This window comes from Cardiocondyla obscurior, linkage group LG02 (assembly GCF_019399895.1).
Source record: "Cardiocondyla obscurior isolate alpha-2009 linkage group LG02, Cobs3.1, whole genome shotgun sequence".
Lineage (NCBI taxonomy): Eukaryota > Metazoa > Arthropoda > Insecta > Hymenoptera > Formicidae > Cardiocondyla > Cardiocondyla obscurior.
This window is the reverse complement of record NC_091865.1, coordinates 9,348,510-9,370,186: the sequence shown is the minus strand read 5'-3', so window position 1 is coordinate 9,370,186 and position 21,677 is coordinate 9,348,510. Positions and strand designations below refer to the sequence as shown.

The following is a 21,677-nucleotide window of genomic DNA, read 5'->3' as shown; positions in this document are numbered from 1 at the left end:
TGCTACTAGTTAATTCGCGGGGTAGTTCTCTTGACATTTGACGGACGCCGCCAGAAGGCTGGCTGGTGCTCCTTCGGTTGTCGGAGTCGGGATTAGCCAAGTCACGAGCTGGAATTTCCTCGATCCTGGAGGAGTATCGACCGGGTCGCCCGGCGATGGTGCGGTCGAACCCCTTCCGCGCCTTCCTCACCACCGTTGGCAATAACTGGCCGCGTAGGCAGCGCGCGTGGGTTCGCCGCTCCACGTGCATTATTCGCCTCCTCTCTCCAGCCTTGCACCGGCTAGCGGAGTCCGGGGAAAATCCCCCGGATGACCCCGATTTTCCTTCACCTCCGGGGAAAACGCGTACGGGGTCGCCGAGAGCGCGGCGGGTCGCGATTTTCGGGACAATTTTCTCAATTGTGGGCTGCTTTGCCACGTAACTTCGTTACAGTTATTGATTTTGCCGCTCGCATTACGTTACACGCATATTCGAACAGGGGCACTGCGCGCCCGCCTAAGGGTTCCCGGCCAACGCGGGCGCGTCTAACGTTATCGTAAAATTTTCGCGCGACACGCCTTTCTCGCCTCCTATTACCGAAAACAATTGAAAATTGTTTAATCGGCCGTTTCGCAGGTTTTCCCTTGCTACAGACTTTCTTTAACAAAATCACGTCGGTCTAGATAATATTATTTGCAGTGCAATTTTTAGCACACACGCACTCACACACTTACACATGCACGCGCTCATACACACGAAGATTAATATGTATATTCAATTTAGACTAATTGCGAGAAGATGGACGAAGAGGCGGGTTCTCGAAATAGGATTATTAGTAGTAACTTTGACGAATAATTCCTTCTTGTAGATGCTGATTAGTTTGCAATGTTTGCTGCGGTCGTATATGTCTAGTCGACTTGCTAGTTTTCCTGGGCGAGAGATTAACGATTATGTAGTAAGAGAACGTTTGTGTAATTGTAAGCGATAATAGGGGTGCGACGCCGTCGTCGGTCGCTGTGTAGTATTATTATACTGCTTGTAGATAAGAAACTATTTTTTTTTTCTTTTTTTTTTTATTCATCTGCGATCGTCTTTCTTGGTAATGTTAGTATTGGCGAAAACGCGTACACTGTGTCTAGTAACGTGCAAGCGAAACGGTATAGAGAACAATATATCGCTTGCATTGGTGCTATTGTTTTCACGTTACTGTTAAATATACGCGTCGTATATTGAGTAGTTGATTAGCGATCGATGTGTTTATTACTCGTTCATTAGTCCAGCGCCGCCACTTTATTTAGCATCTCGCTTCTCTCTCACTCTCTCTCTCTCTCTATTTTATATATGTATGTATGTGCGTGTGAGTGAACGTGCGCGTGTGTGCGTGAGTGCATAGAGCCATGCTCTATTTGACGGTCGATGTATTGTAAGATACTTTGTTTTTTTTTTTTTCCTCCGACGCGTCGATCGTCGATCGCTCTTTTTTCCGCGAGTCGCCGGTTACCGTGCTATTTTGCATTAAAGAAAAAGAAATCGATCCACATCGTTCAGAGTACTCGAGACGGCGACGTCAACTCGTCCGTCGATGTTTTTTTTATTCTTTCGCGCGAAGAGAGCCTTTCACGGCAAAAAAGAGGAAAGACGGCAGCGCGACTTTAGAAGACACCGAGACACCACCTAAGTGGTTTTACCTGAGAACCCCTGTTGTCTCTTTTTTTCAAGGATGCAGGTACGAATCCCGGTCGCCGGGCCTGCCGGTAAAATCATGCTGGTGGACCACCAGGTGCGGCCACGAGCGACGGATCATCGGTGACCATCGGGACGCGGTGCATTAACTCTCGTGAGTTCCCTCCTAATTGCCAACAGACCCTTGACTCGAGATTCAGGTAAAGAGAGAAAGGCAACGGGGTCGTTCGCGCCGAGATCTGCGCCGCCGACGAGGCGCGCCGTCGTCGGGCCGGGTGGTGTCTCTTGCTCCGGCACGGATTGCGGAACCAATTAGATGCAAACGAATTCACTCGCGGCTTAAATCATCCCGTTGATTATCATACGCGCGTAACCTCTTGACCGGCGCGTATTCAAATTCCGCGTTTAATATCGTTACTTATTGCTCCGCGTAGTGTTATTCCTCGTCACGCGGCTCACAATTTGCTACCATGTTTATGCGCCCTCCTCGCGTATTATACATGCGGGCAAAATTAATCATTACGTTGAACAATTTAATTACTGGCTCCGCAAATTAATACATAACCGAGATATTTCAATAATAGAATAATTCTTATTTTAATGACGGATTTTATTTTAAGATAAGTTATTTAAGAATTTTTATAACGTTATGGAAAATCGATCGCAGTCACTTTACGCTCGAATTTAGGACATTCTAAAATGTTACGTTCTAAAGCGCGCGAAATGTTGCGCCGTCGTGTCGAAAATAAGAGTAAAAGGAAACACTGTCTATCGCTCGCGATTGTAATTTGCCATCGAAGTTCTGTGGTTTCTTCGTATCAGACAGATGTATTTCTCGTTCGTAATTATTTATATTAATGTGAGGCATTAATTGCAAAGTAGGGTATCATTTATATCAGCGAAATTCTACGTTTGACTCATAACATTTTTCCGCAGCAGTTAACAGGATTCGTTGCTCTTATCGTCATATCAATCGCTTTTGCACTTATCTTTTTTATCTCTTTATCTTCTTTCTTTGCCTTTCTCTCTTCACCCGTTTTCTTCTTCATCACAATTATACATTTGGCTTTTACACGAATGCGTATGCACATATCGTTTGTGCGTATGCAACATTCTCTCTTTCTTTCTTTCTCTCTTTCTCCCATTCCTTTTATCTCTATCAAGGTTTTGAAAATAGGACGTTTTTTTTATATATAAAATTAGATAAAGTCACGAATACATATGTAGGGCGTTTTAGAATTAACAAACTAATTCTCGTCCACGACTTTCTCAACAATTTTTTAATGAAGGTTTGTTGTACGGGTTAAGAGCCAATCAATTTCAACCAATAAAGACGGTCCCGTGAACTTTGGATTAATTAAGAAATCCGCGAATAGAAGGCTGCTAAATAGATCCAGGACACCGTGTACATGAAACAGCGATGAGAATCATCTTGGAGTGACCTAGATTATGGACCGTTAGATCTGGTCGAACGACGCGTATGCATAGTGCATTGTACACTGTGTGTGCACGTACTTACACAAACATTCACCTACCCATACGTACGCGCGATTCCAGTACACGTGCGCGTATGTTTAATTGGCTCCCCGATAACGAGTTTGTCTACAATGTCCACGAGCGGGAACTGTATACGAAACCATACGAGCGAGTTTCCGGCGTGACACGTCCGACTTTTGCAAACGTTATTCCTGAGTTAATGCACGAAGGACCTTAACTCTCTAACGACTTTCAAAGCGGATTAATGCCGTCCGTAGCTTTACCGCGGCGTGGAATATAATAAACGCGCGCCGCCGCCTCTTTGCTAAGCTAACGATATTATTACCCGGCGTCTTTTAATTATCGCTTATCGCTCGTCGATTTTTATCGGACTCCGTCAAGGAGAGTTATTGACAAGCTTGAGAAGTAAAAAATAAATATCGTCGTATCTATCGAAGGAAACGCGTGGATTTTTCTGTCCTTTTTTTCTCTCCCTCTCTCTCTCTTTCTTCCTTTCTAAGTTGTCTCGAGCACGTTTTTGAAAACTGATTTTTTTTTCGTATCGAGCAATTGAATTGTAACGATCGACCCTGTTACTCGCTTCAAAGGCCACGGTTGCCGCCGTTGATTGTCATACCGGTGAGAACGCGAGAGATCAAGGAAAATGGGCGAGTGGATTTTGCTGAGATCGTAGAAAGTCCCGCGTTCCGAACAATTTTTCCCCCCAGGGCGCGACTACGCGCTTAATTCGCTCGATTCAAGCGATAATCAACGCTGCGCGATTTACAAGATAGGAAATTGAAATTGTCGGGAAACAATCTTCTCGCTTAATTTTAATAAATCTGCATTTTGACGTCGCGTGCCGTTCGAGCGAATTCGATCGAATCTATTTTTGGGGAAGAAGCTTTTCAATCCAACGGTTGACTTTATTTATGGAAAAAATTTGTAAGTGAGAAAATTTTTTTTAGCCACAAAGTGTTTATCACGTTTGTTGCGTCTCTCTCGGCTATAATTACTTCTGTGTCAATTTTTCTTAAGTAGCTTTTTATAAACGTTTATATTTATAAAGCACCAGCGGTAAGCAGGTGCTCGCATTATGTACTCGTGGAGATCAAAGCGTAATTATACTCGAAACAATCCTCGTTATATTTATGACCCCAATTCTACCCTCCCCCGCGAAAATCGAATTATTCCCTCGGCAACAAACGGGCCTCATATGGCGCGCGTATATAGCGCAATTAACTCCTAACTTGTTTAAAGTGATTTTCTATTTGGTCCTGATTTGAGACGTCGGCAAGGCGAACAAAGCCCGCCGTAAGAAACGGAGGAGAGGCGGGTGAAGCACTTGAAGGTGTTCGTGCGCGACTTGTTTCGTTCCACACCCAAGCGAAGGGTTGGCGCAAACCGAGCTCCAGCTTCCCTTCCCCTGTTCCCATCGACTTGTACACTCCGCTTCATCGGATTATAAAAGAAAAGGGGGACGTGCAGGAATAAGAAAAGGCGAAGTTCGAACCTCTTCGACACGCACGGATCGACCTAGGCAAGTGGTGCTTACGCGCAGGAACTCGGAAAGAAGGGAAGGGAGTCGTAGATCAACGCGATAGGGCGCGAACGCGATCGACGGGAGACGCACGATTAAGTAGATGCAAAAAAACGCCCTCCCTCGTTGCGTTTATATTAGAGAAAGAAAAAGATTTTCGTTAACTTTTCGCTTCCACGTGAAAATTGCACCTAATGCAAAGATCGTTAACCACTATGTAGCGCAAAATGTCTTTTCTTGTTGAATCAATCGATTTTTTTTTTTATTGTTTAATTGATGAACTGACAAGTAAAACTTTGTCCAGAAATTAGAAAGAAAAAAAAATTTGCGAAGAAAGATTTTTTAAAAGTATAATTGTTCGCAAAAAATAAGAGAGATATTAAGTGTCTCTTGCTTAATTATTGATTATTATATATATATTTTTTTTTAATAAATAGTAATGTTATTTTAAGAAAATTGTTTACTAAGGAAAGAAACACTAAATTATTTGAAAAATTTAAATAATAGTGATAGTAAAAGATCAGGCTATGCTGAAGTAATTTTAGTTAGGAAGTACACGGCTCTTACTGCGCTTGGTTAGAAATTACGCGCCAGCGCGAGACTCGATCAATGAATGTGAACCAGTCCTGATCAGACTGCGTTAATTAATACGAATTTTATTGTTCCTGTCGGAAAGATGGATCACATATATTCGTTAATCCACGTGACAAAGCGCATACTCCGTTTCCAGACGACTTTACCAATTCAACATTCGTGATGTGCCGGAGAATATTTTTATATCTAATTACAACCCCAGAAATATATTATATATATTTTTCTTTTTATTCCCTTATACGCATTTTTTTATAATACATTGAAAGAACGATAAATAAAATTCTGTACTCATACTATACTCATATAATATAGAGAAATTATAATTTTTTTACAAGAAAAAAAAATTTTTTTTAAATTAAAACTTGACTTCACAGAATTTTTTAACGCGATTTTTTTTCTTTTTATAATACAACGTGGTATTATAATTAGTTGAAAAATCTTTTTATCTTTATTTATTATTTAAAATAATATCGGAAATCGCTGAATTACCAGGCATTTTTAATCCGGACTTTCGAGTCAACCCAGCTTTAATCAAATCACATTCTCGCAATTCTCTTGCTGATAACAGCTGAAGAATGCCTGTCCGAATCGATATAACCGAAATACTGGAATGATTATCCGATAGCTTTCAGTAGCTCACTGTTTCCCACAACGGTATCTGCTATTAATCCTCTTTGATGGAAACTATTCCGAATAACTTGTATTAATCTTCTGCCATGTTCGCCACTAATAATATCGCTCATTCTACTGTAAATGGCCTCTTATTTCGGGACTTAAAGGGAACAAACGCATATCGCACACTAAGTATCCTAATTAAATGACAATAAGCTGCGCAATTGCTACTAATGACGAGGTAGCAAGACTTTAAACCGATCAAACTTATAAAATAATTTTATTATATTATTTACCGCTGTAATTTTTTTTTTTAATGTTGCCGCTAGAAGATTCAAAACGTCAGTTTTAGATCGCAAAATATATGGAGACAAAGAAGAAAAAAAATTATAATTAGGATAATTAAACCGACAGACTAATCTGATAACTTATAGAAGCGGACCGACGACGTCTTGTTCGGGAAACTGTATATTACACATTCGCTATATTGTCTTATATATTAATATAATTTATTACTATTTAACATTTTATATACATACACAAGCATGCTGCAATTACGTACGCGCATACGTACATGTGTGATAGCATTTAAATGCACATTCGATATTTACCGGCAAAACTCTATTGGTATATCAAATCGGACTAACTAAAGCTCGGGTACCGGTAAGATAGAAAGCTGCCACACGGCTGTGTATTGCCGGCTGCAACGTATCTACCACGGATAAATCTGTTATCAGTGCTTGTCTTTATCGCGTGCTTATCGTATCCTGGAAGCATTTCGTATTTATCAAATGTCCATTTCTTTTTTTCGTTACCAATCTGTTCGTTGCGACTGGCCACAATATTGTAGATGAAATCGATTTAAAAAATCTCTGATTTAAGAATATTAACTTTGCAGGAAACCAGTGTATGTATCGGGATTTAAATCTACGTTGATAATTGATTGTTAAATGTCAGAATAATTGTAACGATCGATACAGGTCGGCATGTCTTTTGATAATCGTTAAAAGTAAATTAACGTGTCGCGATAAAATTATTTCAAACGACCGCACGATTTTTAAACGTACCTTCGAAAATCTTCGGCTTTGAACTTTTTTTTTATCGCTGGAATACATAACGCGGCAAATTAAATTTAGCCACGTGAGAATACGTCGGTAAATGTCCAGCGCGAGCCGGCGTGTAATGCTGTATAATAAATGATTTTGAGACAGCCGGCAGATCGATAAACTCGCACAGTGGTATTGTGCCGCGCCAAGATGATTAATTAAATGCAAACATCGCCACGCCCACGTGCGACAGTTCCAAGGTGGATAATATAACCGTGCGGTCGGCGTTAACCGCGCGATGACATGTGATGCGGCCGATTCTCCAAGGAATACGCGTGATGTTACGATAAAAGTAGGTCGTGCCGTTTCAAAGAAGTGTAACTTTCTCTTTTTCGACGATTATCCCGAGGCCCTGAAATGCGCGCCATTTAATGAACCCTTGCGGACGTCAGAATGAAAAAGCGATCTCATGAGATTCACGTTAGAAACGGTAGTTCGCGATTAGTTCGATAATTAGGACGGAAAAAGTCTCGATCGAAAATAGAATAAAATTGAGGGGTAAGGGGAGGGAATTAACCTTGCACTTTGAGGTAAATACCTGGAGTATGCAGATTGCATCGCTGGGGACATTGGTGACGACGATTAAACTTAATGCCGGTGAATTCGGTTGAAAGAAGGAATATAGCAAAAAAAATGGGGAATAGAAAGTTAGCCTAGAGTCATGGAGTTGGCTTAGAAGAAAAAGGGCGGGTGAAAGAACAATGAAACCGTGCAAAACCACGGGTGAAAATCTCAATGATCGGCTTAACGATGCCATTAGCGGCGTTCCCAATTTGTTGGAAAAGAACAAAAGCATATTCACGGATTTGCATTCGTAATCGCTCGTAATGGCTGTGAAATAAAGATGTGCTTACATGCATCTTCACAAATTTTTCAACGTACATCTAACTTTTTCTGTTTTTTTTTTACCTTAGCAAAAATATATATTCGTAAGATCTGTTTATAATAGATTCAAAAACTCAGTCAATCTTTAAACACTTACGTTCTAATTCTTTAATCCTATTTTTTTTTTATCACAATATATAACTTACGCGAATTATTTACTGCCTTTATTTTATAATCTCAATTGAGCGACATTAAGAAATCTTTATAAAATAAAACAATCCCAATTAAAAAAAAAAAAAAGACATTAAACAATAGATATCATGAGAATCAATGTGCTTATACGTATATATTTTAATTTGCGCTGGTTACTAATTACTTTCCCTACTTCGAGATAAATAAAGTAAAAATGTATAACATCTCCCAAGTGAACATGCGTATATTAACTTTTGCATTAATTTTCAACGTAAAAACATTTTGGAACGCACACGTGTACTGAGTAAGACGATTACATAGTTTTTGGAAGGGTCGGTATGGCAGGCTATAGTGTTTTCCCTTGGCCATCTGTCGAGGGAAATACCCCCCGTGGATTAATTGGAACCCCGCGTATTGATCCAATAACGTGAGTGCTGGATACAGAAACCAGAGAGGGAAAACTCGAAGAGAAACAGAGGTAGGGAAAGAGAGGGAGAGATCGTCTGGACAGAAAACGGGAAAAGAACATAGAATTTCCGAAGTGAGTCTCTAACATTATTGTTAAATCGTGTGATAAAAGTACGAAGAGAAAAATGAATCGCCTATCGATTGAAATAAGATTACACGAAAAAGAATATTTTACTTTACGATGGGGAAACTAATTTTCTTTTCTAAAATATCTCCGATGATATTTCTAAACGTAAGACGCGTGAAACGCGCGATTTCTTAATGAATACGCGTCGGCGGCGTGCGATAAGTATTTATACTCCACCTGAAATCTACTCAGGCTTTTCTCAAAGCTTTTAAAGCCGGGTTACCTTCATCTCGTTTATAGCACGTCGTGTCACGAGCTGACGACGTGTCCCGGGTTAATTACGTGCCTTAATTAAAACTAATATCGCCCAAATTAAAATAAATTAAAACGCGGCAGCTCTCCCCGCTCGACATTTCGCCGCGCTGTCATTCTCTCCGAAGACCACCTTTAAAAAAAGAATTCTGAAGAGAGCACACCGTTTTTCTGTGCGTACAAATAGCACGTATATTTGTAGTTGACAATCGCTCCTTCTTTTACACTTTAAAAATCGAATTTTGAATATTTCTTTTCTTATTTACAATTTTCTTTGTTTCTTTTCTTTTTTTTTTTTTTTTTTGCCACTATTGCTATTTTCTTATCGCACTCTGTTAAACGTGAATAGACACTTTTTATCGAATAAACGAACATGGAACGTACACAGATAAGAAATAAGACGAGGGGAATGGCAAAAAAAGTGCACTTAGAATATACGGTGAATGACATTTACGGAATGTGTGCATAATCTAATTACTTTGATCGCAACGTGCAAGGCATGCAAATTGTCCGGGAGAGTATATCTTTTTAATATTTTACGTATGCACTTCGCCTATCTGTTCGCGTGTTTGCTCACTGCTGAAATATTTTCTCTCATGTTTCCCTTTTTCAACCTAATCGTATTTAATACGATAAATTGTAACGTCGGAAGAGCCACCGGCATGTATTTCTCCTCGGAATTTTTGTTACAAAAGCTTCAAAAGTCGCCTAGAAATTACCCTAAAATTACGTTTGTCGGAAAACGAATCATAGTTGCGAATCGAAGTAAATGAATCTCTGGCGATGGATCAAGTCCGCTTAATCGGTGAGTCAAGTTAAGGTAACGAATTATCGATAACTCGGTCGAATCAAATTGAATGCGGAATCGGAGCGGCCGGCTGATGCGCCCAGGAAGCAACAAAAATATTCCCGACATCGGTATAATTTATTCAATATCGTACAAACTGCCTTACAGTTACGAAATAACTAATAGTAATAACAGTACACTAAGGTATCTACGCAACACATCTCTGCGAGTGCCAGATAGTGTATACTCTATGCTACACACTTATAAGATTCTCTATCTAAAGACTCTCACGGGGATTTAAACATGGCGAGGCTTTTCCCCTTCGCTCCCTTTCTTTTTCGCTGTTCCGATGGCAAGGTGCACCGAGCTTTCTTTCCGCGCCGTTCCCTTTTTCTCTTCCCCGGGATGTTCGTGCTCTCCGCCAGGAGACGTCGTCAGTGGGATCATCCCGCAGGTAGCCCCTTTGCCAGCACCGAGCGGGGAGGATGAAGGAGGGTAGTTTGCCTCCTAACGAGGAGCGTTTCACCTTGGACGAAGGCAATGCTGCCGCCTAGTGGCTGTGCCCTGAGCCGTTTGCGCGGAGATCGGGAGGGTTGCACGACAAATTTACCCCTCCTACCCTTTTCCCATCCCCTACAAACGTCCATCGGTCCTCCGTTCTCGCACTTGTATCCGCCACGAAGAGCACACGACCACCATCGCGTCACCACTACCAAAACGCGCGAAATCCACCCTAGTTTTATCAATGTGGCGGAGTAGTCATACTGATAAGACCGCATTTTTTTTTCTTTTTTTTTTTATTCGTAAACATGCCTCGTGTGCCTGACACGCGACATGAAATCCTGAAGAAAGCTGGGCAATATCTTATTATTTATCCGGCCGTTTGAGGGTGAGAACGCGTCTTCGTCTTCCGCAATAAATCTTTTCACCTTTTCTTGGTCTGATGTTTTGTTATATTAAACAAGCTTCCGCTTTGAAATTCTTCATTTATCCCGTGATTCGTGAAATTTTTGCTCGCTCGCGATTGTGAACGTCGGCACACGCGGGGTACACTCGGAAAATATTGAATGAAATGCGAGAGGAGAAGAAGAAAGAGAGAGAGAGAGAAATACTGTAGATGCGACTGCTATTGAATTATTCCTGTGTAAGGACGACATTGTAGAATACAACAATCCTGCGGATTATACGAAGCAAGATCGATTATGGAAAAATATTTCTCCATTGAACTTTCATCAAAGGGCAGCTTTTCATTTTTTTTTTTTCTTTTTTTTCTTTTAAATTTTATTTCGTCGAACATACGAGGTACTACGATTTTTATATCGTCCGCGAGAGGAACAAATCTTTCCAGTCGAATTTAAATACACGTTGGTAGAAATGTAAATCGATATCCAATATTACCTAACTTGATTGAGAAAAACTGGACCATCGAAAGCTGCGGATTAAATTAGCAACGACGTTTCTTACTCGGTGACGGAGCTATTTCGATTCCGTTCCCACGGTATTTTCAGAAACGAAAGAAGAAACACGTTGGCAATCCGTTGCACCGAATGAGAAGATAATCCATCACGACGTTTCGGTTTCACCAGAAACCTGTACCAACACTTAATTGTTTACGGTGTCTGATGAGATTCTCGAATCTACCCTTTCTTTCTATCGCGCCTACAATTTAAACCATCACTTTAAGAGTGAGCTTCGGATGAAAACTAAGCCGAGTACTGATGCGGCATTTCTTCTACGTTGAACTTTCTTTCTTCCATGCTGAAAGTTGAAGCGATCGCGAAATGCCTAGAAGATTATAAGCCGCGAAAGAAGGGAAAGAGAGTAATGACGACGGAAAGCCTATGATCGACCTCAACCTATCGTTAACCTTTTCATCGATCTCGTTGTGCTATCCTCTTTCGCGTCGCCTCAATTCCGTGCGCTAAGTCGTAAACGGAAACAGAACGGATTCGTTACTCAATAAATCGGCACGGGGATTTATCGTAGGCGCGGAATTAATATAAAAGATAAATAACCGCGGCGAGCAACGTCGCCGCCTCTAATATCTAATTACTCAGCGGCGAATTAATCGCGCGTTGCAAAGTCTGGCGAAAATACCGCGCGATTGAAAGATTTAAAATTAAAAAAAATAAAAAATAAAAAAAGTCTCGACGAAGCGCCGAAGTTTGACGGGTTCCCTGGGCTAACATTTCCGTCAGTTCTTCGTGGTTTCGCGCGAACTCGAGTTTCCCGACCGGTCGGAGCGAAACTTGCCCTTCGCAAATCGCCTGCCTATTCGAGTATCGATCTCGCACGAGTGACGAGTAGACACATCCGACCTCCACCGAAACTATGTTACTACAACCTACGACCTTCTTTCAGTTCCAGACTTTCGATCGGGCTAACCGCCCCGCGCCCTCGCGCGATCGATGGCGGACGGGAAAATTTCCGGAACGCGTCCCGACGGCGACGTCGGCCGCGGTGGAGTCGTGTTTCCCAGATTAATGCGAGCGACACGCGATGTTGTTCCACGGCGGGAGGTCACTGCGCGACGATAACGCGCAGGAATATCCGCGGACGCGCTCCGGCCATTTTGCGGGCTATAGGCACAACGTAGATGCGTCCCGATAACGGAACGCCTCTGTCACTCGCCGTGATTTCGCGTTCCCCGACTATTCTTTCCGCGGGGGGTAGGCCAAGTCGATCGCGCGAAACCGTGCCTCGTTATCGATAAAAAAATTTCATGCTCCGGCGTTGTAAGGAAAAAAAATCAAATTGTTTTAAATTAACGAAGGAACTAATGCCGATTGACGAGGGCGACGAAAAGTCTCGAGTCCTTGAATCGACCAGGGTGGCGAAGTAGCCGCGCCTCTTGGAGGCTGCCTTATCGACTGGAAAACGTTATCGCTGTACCACAGTATATCCATGCTGTGATGGGTATCGAGAGCGATGTAATGTGGTTCACGAGAGCTAAAAAACCCCGATGACTTTTTTTCCCTCAGCCCTCTTTAGGACGTTAAGAATCGATGGCGCACAATAATCGAGTCGCGCTCGGGCGTTTCCTCATCGTATCCCCTTGTTCCGCGGAAATTCACCCTTATCGTGCAAACATTCGCAAAATCTTGTATCGACCCCACTGGTATATATGTATATAATTTTTTTTTTTTTTTTTTTTTTTTCTTTTTCTATCACCCTTTATCGTTCGTCTTGATTACGAGAAACGCGCCCGACACCAAATCGACGATCAACCGAAGATGCACTATCCACATTCGGTACGTGTTGACGAGTCCCGGTGGTGATAACGGCGGCAACGATGATAAACGGCGACGCGACTGGAAGTGGATCACCAGGACGAGGACAATGTCCCATCACACCAGTAACTCTTTAAAGGCGTACTGCTGTGACAGGACAATATCCCCGGCCGGTGGGCAGGATTTTTCTTCCGATGTCTTCTTTTTCTCAACGTTAAAATCGCTCTTTCCCGTGCTCTCTCTTTCTCTCTCTCTCTCTCTCTCTTTCTTTTTCTCTCTCTCTCTCTCTCCTTCTTTTTCTTTTCTCGGTTGCTTCTCAGTGCGGCGGTCGAGCGGATACCCGAACGAGATATGGCGGCCGGCGAAAAATACCCCTTTGCGAAGGCCGTATCATTCGGTCGAGCGTCCCGACGGCACTGCGTCGCTCGGTGGCGGCGGCGCCTCCGCACCCTCTCCCCAACCACCCACCCACCCATCTCCCCTTCCCCGGTACGACTGAGGCTCTTCCACCTTTGAGCCTCTCCCACCGCGAGGGAAACTCACCCTCTTCGTCTTCGACATGATCCTCCGGTCTCGCGTATGTGGGCACGCATGCGCGCCGACGGGGAGGAAAGCACCCGCGCGTTACGTGTCTGTGTGCGTAAGGGTGAGCGCGATAAAGGTGGAACGCGGGGGTGAATAAGCGCGAGAGAGAGAGAGGACCTAGTGCGGGACCCCTCGACGTTGCTGGGGGCGAACGCGGAGACTACCGCTTGGTACTAGGGACGTCTAGCGATACTGAAAATACTGAAGCTACACACGACCTCACTACAACCGGCTGGCATCCCTCCACCGTGCAACCCTCTTTCTCCTGCCTCTCTCCTTTTCGCCCGCTCTCTTTCCGACCCGCTACTCCTCTTCTTCTCTCTTTGCTACCTTTCTTTCGCTCCTTTCCCTCCCTATCCCTCTCTTTTTCTCTCCTTTCATTAATTTTATTTTATTTTATTTCCTCTTTCTTTTTCTCGCTTTTTTATTTGACGGCCCCGTCCTCGCTGTAACGTAAGACGATCGAGGTCATCGGGGAAAGAGGGTGCTCGGCTTGTTGCGTTACGGACATTCGAATTTGATAACACGCGCTTGATCGCTTCATTCAACGATTACAATATGCCACTTGCGTTTCCGTGAAAATGGCGTGTCTACCGGTGAATATCTTCATTCGATGACGATGTGGTTCGATTAAACATTTGACAAGCCGCGTCACGCTGCCCGATTGTTCAATTGTCCGCTCGCGCCACATCAAACGGGGGATTTTTTTTTTTTCTTTTAAATCTCGGTTTACGCGGCGGTGGATAACCACGAAGCATCAACGAGAAAATTAAATCTGCAGCGGCGGAATTATTACGCACACAATTGTAAATCGACGCGAATGGACTTTTGACATATTAAGATAACGAGACAATTTTTAAATAACTCGAGCAAGAATTTTTTTTTCTTTTAATTAGTTCGTTGACGAAAGTAATACGCGTTAAACCCTCACGCAAATCTGATTAAGACTTACTAAGTTTTTTTTTTTAGAGCTTTTTTTTCGCAGCATTTACATTTCTTCGCGAGATATAACATGTGCGTGATTCGATGCGTGCGTGCGAATGGACGTACGTGCGATGAATGTTCCATTGATCGATTCTCCCTTCGAACAATCCGAGCGGATGACAATCCGCCGAAGGTATCGCCGCACCGTGAAAATTCCGATTTCAAGAAACGATTATTGAATATCGAATATTGAAAAACGAGTGCGTTGATTGACGCAGAAAATCACGGGGAACGGTATGTCTCAGATACACCTTTACGACTCGTATCTTCTTTTTTACGCGGACTTTTCACGCCCGGAGAAATTCGTCGGGGGGAGGAGTTATTTTTCCGATATCGATGGCGATAATCGTTCTTCTTCGATCTCAGAAGTGAAGCGTGGGATTATAAAGTAATGAGATAGACAAGAATAAAGAGTGAATTTCATAATCACGATGCCCCGTTGATGAGAGCGTGCAACGACGAAGATAGAAAAAAATAGAGGCGGAAATTGGGAAAGAGAGATGAAGAACGGAACGCGAGGCGGTATCGCGAGATGTTTTCCTCGGCGGAGGGAGGAGGTCAAAGCCGACATGACCGAGCGAGCGGCGTCGAGAGAGCCGTGCGGCAGTGCGAGCCACACACGGCGAGAAGAACGGCGAGAAGAAGGGGTGTATTGATCCACCGGCTGCGCGTTCTCGTCGGCGTCGTGCCCCACGAACGGGCAACTACCAGAGTTGCAAACCCCCTCGCTTCGTCCCGCCGGCAGCGCCGTCGCCACTGCCACTCCCAACCCCAAACGACTCCGCTCGTTTCGCTTCGACCCTTCTAGCTCTTTCTCTTCTCTTCTCTCGCTCGTCCGGACCCTCCGCTTCACCCTTGCCGCTCACCGACCCGCTCCGAGGGAGCGCTCCCCGTTCTCCACGCCGCCCTGCGCCCCCGCGACACCCTTCGTCGCGCGCATGTCGACCATGCCGCTCGCGGCGATATATCCGAACCGGGCTAACGCGCAATCCCCGTGGCTCTCTCTCTTTCTCTCTTTTTCTCCACCGAACGTTCGTCTCGCTGTTTCACGGCGCGCCCCGCTGTCCCGTCCACTCGCCGCTCCTCCCCGTTACCCCGTGCGCACGACCGTAACACCGCCACCGATGCTGCCGGTGAATGTACGGCGCGTTACGCCGCCGGATCCTGAGGGAAAAGGCATCTCGCGAAGGCGCGGTATATCTCCGACTAGATATACAGGACGGGAAGAACCGTAGTTTCTCCTAGTTTTGCACGTATCTCTCGAGTCGCATGCGAGATGCCGCGGGATGGGCGAGAGACCGCGTCGCTATCGCTCGTCGGTGGGGTTGGTTCGCTGCCCGCGATGTAATACGGGCCATCCCTCCGCGAGCCCGAGATCAGACAAAGGACGCATCTGCGTGAAACACGTGCGGATCGTCTTACCTCGCGGCGAATCCGCGACACGATGCTCGTTATCTCGTTCCGTCGGAGAACCGCCGCTTAAGACGGCCGAGGATCGCGCGATTTCGCGGCGGATCGAAAAATCAAATTACGGCGTGAAAACGATCTCTCGGGGCGAAAATCGTATTACAGTTTCAAACGCGATAAACACGGAAGGGGCGCCTGCGTGAAACGCAGCCGCGATATGAATTACTTAGCGACGCCAAATATAAACGAGCGTGGGCAAGGCAACGGATACCCGCCACGCGCGGACTAAATCGATGTAATTGAAAAAATAATTAATTAGGCTCGAGGCGGGCGATGTGTCATCGCCGTTAAAATTGATCCCGTTTCGAATTTCGCGTCGCTTATTTACGCCGTTTTTAATTAATCGCCTTAATGTTTCACATCGAGCAGGGATAATTAATCAGATACCAACATTTATCCGCGTCTCTGGGTATTAAATATAAGCGCGTTCGACGGCAATAGCGATCGGCGAGCAATTTATGGATCTCGCGACGGGCAAGAGACGCACAGGCACATTGTTTTTCTTTCCTCGCAAGATTATCGATTATCTACGGCTACAAAGCAAACGCGTCGATAAGTCTTCGTTTTATGAAAAATAATGTTTCAGAAATATTAAGAGTACGCAAAAAAAATAGACGTATGAACCTAGCGAATGACTTACTTTTAAACTACGTGGATTTCGCAGGTCATAAAATCTCGGCACGGACGGGATCTCGAATCTTTGATAATCGGTCATTCTAAAAAATAGTAATGTTATTCCCTCCAAAAGATTTATCTCTTTCTACGTTTCTATAATTTTAGCGATTTATACGAATGCTAATAAGCGCAAAAAATTAAAAAAAAAAAAGAAATGCAGATACGAAGAGACCGACGGGAGACGTTGTCTCTCTTTCTCATTTAGTCTGCGAGAAAGACATTCGTGCTTCTATGTAACAAGCCCGGTTTAACACGCGGTGGCACGAGCGAAAAGTTGGAAGGCTCTTCGTGAGAGCGAACGCAAAACGGCCGGCAGTGGCCAGTGCCAAGGTCGTTAGCTCTCGGCAGACAGCAGTGACCTTAACACGTTGGCGTTATACATAGAATGTAGATCGCTTACAGGAATAGACGGGCCGCGCTATTTTCCGTTCGAGTTCCAGGGTATGCTGACGCGGGGCATTTTGCGAAATGACATATTATTTTTACACCCTGCCGTACGAGACGCGTTTGTCTCGCGTTTATCGCGACCGCGAGCGTAGAGCTTTAGTACTTACTGAACGTCAATCGTGGTAACGAACGATCTATGGTAGGCCATGAAGGGTATGGCGAACAGCACGCAAGTTTGCACGAAGAACAGCGGTATTAGCTGAAGTAGAAAAAAAGGGAAAAATTTACGGGCACGAACTTTTAATAAAACTGTCAATGTTTGCGAGATGTTTATCGCCATCTGCACGAACACTTCTCCCTTCCTTCCTCCCCCTCCGCGGAATGCTTGCAGAATGTAACAAGTAGAAATCTGTCACCGTTATTATACAACGCGATGTATGTTTAATCCGATAGCTCGCGTGAAATTATTGCCGTGGAAAAACCGGTGTTGTATTAAGCATTAGCTAATAGTGTAATTGCATTTAATCTCCTGCTGATTCAGCTGCGGTATTAATGAAACGAATACATTACGCTCTTATTCGCGCATTGTTTGGTTCATTAATGGTACTGCTATTATAATGAATTTACATGATTATTTTATATGAGACCGACTACTGTTAATATTTTCTTTTTTGTGTACTTTTGTAATCGAAGATAGTACGTCTTTTTGTATGATAAAAATTGAAATGTGTGTGTGTGTGTGTGAGAAAGATTATGGCTCGTGCAAATCTTAGCATAGTCAAATCGAACAACTTTTCAGAGTCGCCAACGCGACTTATGTAGACTTAAGCTATCGTTCGATTACCGAATATTCTAACGGCTGATTTATTTTTAATTGTTCGCAGCGCCGGCATGGAAGCAACGAACGGCGCGATAGAGCACGACTTCCACAACACGTTGGTGCCGATAAACGGTAGCCACTCGGGCAGCTCTGGCAGGAGTACGCCGAACGGCGGCGACCCAGCGCCAGGCAAACTTTTCGTAGGCGGACTTTCCTGGCAAACGAGCAGCGAGAAGCTGCGGGAATACTTTGGGATGTTCGGCACCGTCACCGATGTCCTCATCATGAAAGATCCGATGACGCAGGTCGGTCCAATTATCTCAGCATAACTTTCGACCCCGATCAATTACGATTATTTGTTGCACGAGGCTGTTTTCGCTTCGTTCGCACTATCGAACTAGCAAGTTGACGTCAATCGCGCCTGTTCCCGAAACTCCATCGTTCGTTTCGACAAATTCGTTTACCTCAAAGCTCGCGGTAATTGCGAGCTGCTCGGGGTCTGTTTTTATTTTCGCACTTTGCAATCTTTCAATACGATTGCGCATTTATTTCCGAAAAAAAAATTTGCCATTAGGTCAAGGCTCCGTTGATAACGAAACGGCCACGGCGGAATTTGTTATTCAATTTACAGCGAGAACAGCCTCGTGTATTGTCCACGCGTTTCCAAATCGCGATCATGACGCGGCTAGTTGATTTCCCGATAACGATTTTTCGGCCCGACCTCGACCCACGTGCATCGCGGGGAGGGGGTCACTGCCACGAAGACATCGCGAAATAAAGGAGTTTTACCTCGACAGGATTCGATGCACCAAGCAATCTCTCCTTCCACTTTTGCACGAAACTATATACCGTAGTAGACCATAGTAGATAAAGTTGTACTAATCGGTGTAATTAATTGCTGATAAAGTATCAAGAGAAGTAGATTGTATTAGGTATTATTAATCGCATTAATTGCATTATATATATTAAAAGAAGGTGGGGAGAGGCAGCAGTTTTTCGTTTTTTTTTTTTGTTTTTAAAAAAAATTTTTTTTTTCTTGTCGGATTTGCAGGCGGTAAATGTCGAATGCGGGTGTAATATCGGAAATATTCGCGAACGAGAGTAGGTGGGACAGACGTAATATGCACATACACATATATATATTTAAATATGTATATGTGTGTGTATATATACACATTTTATATATATATACATATATACTTCAGTAGCTCCTTAACGTTCGTAATGGATTTGAATCTTATCGCAGTCTTTGTTTCACGTAACATTAGAATGTTTGTATTAAACATTGGCTTGGACAGTCTTGCATGCAAATGGTAGTTTGGTAGCACTAGTTAACCGTTTATAACAAAGAGCTACAAAAAAGGCAGGATTATTCAAAGATCAGGATAAATTCGCAATCATGAGGCGTTTCTATTAATTTTTTTTTTTTCGGAAGTCGCAACGTTAGGAAACGACGAACGGATCAGTTTTGGTGACCATTCGAGCAAGTTAGAAGCGTACGAGCATACAGTAAATTTCAGAATACGTATAGTACTTAATGCATAGCGATTGATAAATCATAATCAGCTCTTATCGCAAACGAGATTGAATCGTAACAGGTTTTCATGGTCATGAAAACTCGTCCTGAACACGTAGGGACGGTCTTGCGATAGCCGAACCGCTAGGCGAATAAACACGGTATCCTTCGATCAAATTGCGAACGTCAGTCGGAGAGTTTAATCGCGCGAGCAGAGAAAACAATCGCAACGAAAGGGTGGCGCGCAAATAGACGGTCTTTGTGCATCGTGCCGGTTCTCGGCTTGTTCGGTTACAGCGTAGCCGTGGTTTCGGCTTCATCACGTTCGCCGAGCCCGGTAGCGTCGACAAAGTCCTCAAGTGTCCCATTCACACCTTGGATGGCAAGAAGATCGATCCGAAGCACGCGACGCCGAAGAATCGCGCGAAACAGGCCAATCGCACTAAGAAGATCTTCGTAGGCGGTGTCAGTCAGGACACCAGCAGCGATGAGGTCAAGGCCTACTTCAATCAATTCGGGAAGGTGGAGGAGACGGTGATGCTGATGGATCAACAGACGAAGCGCCACCGCGGTTTCGGCTTCGTCACTTTCGAGAACGAGGACGTAGTGGACCGCGTGTGCGAGATACACTTCCACACGATCAAGAACAAGAAGGTCGAGTGCAAGAAGGCCCAGCCGAAGGAAGCGGTGCAGCCGGGCGCGCTCGCCCTCGGCAAGCGGGTAGTGCTTGGCGCTCTAGGTGTACGGCTTGCGCCGCAGCCACCGCTGCCGGTCGCGGCAGCGGCCTCGCAGCTGGTGGCCGCGCAGGCACAAGCGGCACAGGTACAGGCGGCCGCCGCCGCGGCGGCGGCCGCGCAAGTGCAGAACGCGGTCGCGGGATACGGCAAGCTGTTCGCTGCTACTAGCTATCCGGCTCTTTCGACATATCGGTACGCGCCCTATCCGATACCGGCTGCGGCGGTGGCGGCGGCGGCCGCCGCGGCGGCACCCACCGCCCAGGCGGCTCCGGCGCAGGCACCTGGTGCCGCCGCGGCCGCTGCCGCTGCCGCTGCGGCGGCATCCTCGCCCGCTGCGGCCGCGGCTGCCGCCGCCGCGGCGCCCGGCAATCCCTATCAGGGGTACTCGCTCACCAACGTCGACATGTCGAGTTTCCAGGGCGTCGACTGGGGATCCATGTACGGGATGGGAATGTACGTTTAAAACCAGGAGATACCGCGTACGATACCGCGCGCGCTCCCCGCTCTCTGATCTCTTGGATCCGCCGGATCCTGCTTCGGGGAAGAGGACTCTCTCTTCCCTGCGTACGATACGATAGAATATTTCCTTCTTCGACGGTTGATCGCGAACCCGCCTTTCGACCCTCGCTTCGGGGATTTTAGTGTCTCTGGAAATGGCCCACCGCTCGTGCCGCGGGTACGAAATAATCACACGGTAATCATAATAATACCCGGCGAAGAAATGGTTTCCGTTAACACTTCTGGTCGTCGTTTTCCACCCGTCGCTCTCGTAACTCCATGAATCGACGCTGGGAGAAATGGATTCTACGATAACTTTGTCATGGAATGGCGTCGTGGAAAGCAGATAAAGTAAAAAGGGATCCAGTTCGAAGAAGGCCGAAGGTTTCAATAAATTCGCGCTCGAGCGAAGAGCGAGTGAAGGATGAGAGCAAGGATTGCCAAGAGAACCGGCCACCTTCGACGTACGAAAACCCGGCGAATGAGGAGCGCACGAAGAAAGAGGATCAGAGTCATATCCACACAATCACATATTTTTTTTTTTTTTTTTTTATGTGGAAATCGTACAAGCATATTTTACTTTATATAAATTGTCCCCTGTGCGTTAATACGTTTACTTAATTTATTTATAGAGATGCGAAACTAGTTACGTAGCACGTGCGTTATACGTATCATTTCTCGTGACTACGAGTCATTGCGCCTCACCGCACTTTGGTTCCTATTTAGATTAACGCGCGCGCGCGTCAGAGTCGATAACGCGTGCGGAGCTGCGTTTCATCCACGTCGCCATTACGTTAACCGTCGATTAATTAACGCGATCCATTAGCGGCCCTCGTTTTACGGCGCTCGCGGCAACCTCGGCTCCTCCGAATGTACCGCAACGCCGTTCTCTCGGCCATGAAGCAATAAAGGGAAGGAAACTAAGGAGGCAGCGAGTGCCGTCCAACGACTTACTCCGCCAAGAAAGACTAAATCGCTTTTTTTCCTTATTTCCGTTCTTCTTACTTTTCGTTACGCGTCCCTCTTTGTTCTCACGGTCCTTTCTACAAACATTCATATAATATTCGCTAACTAGATTGAATTGCCTCCGTTGAGGATCAGTGGAAGCACCCATCGCATAAAGTACGCATTCCCAC

General features: G+C 44.9%; 1 protein-coding gene across 6 annotated transcripts in view; it reads left to right on the top strand.

The window, feature by feature from the left end:
* The window catches only part of Msi (RNA-binding protein musashi), an 85,089-nt gene extending 63,997 nt beyond the window's left edge, over positions 1–21,092 (top strand). For 5 of the 6 annotated variants that reach the window (XM_070673728.1, XM_070673732.1, XM_070673724.1 and 2 more), the window contains 2 exons: positions 17,855–18,095; positions 19,604–21,092. In XM_070673728.1, coding sequence (XP_070529829.1) covers positions 17,855–18,095; positions 19,604–20,506 — 1,144 coding nt within the window. In that variant the 3' untranslated portion in view covers positions 20,507–21,092. Of the gene's footprint in view, positions 1–1,743; positions 1,818–17,854; positions 18,096–19,603 lie in introns of those variants that run through there. The other variant, XM_070673739.1, reaches the window with a different exon arrangement.
* The last annotated feature ends 585 nt before the right edge of the window (positions 21,093–21,677 follow it).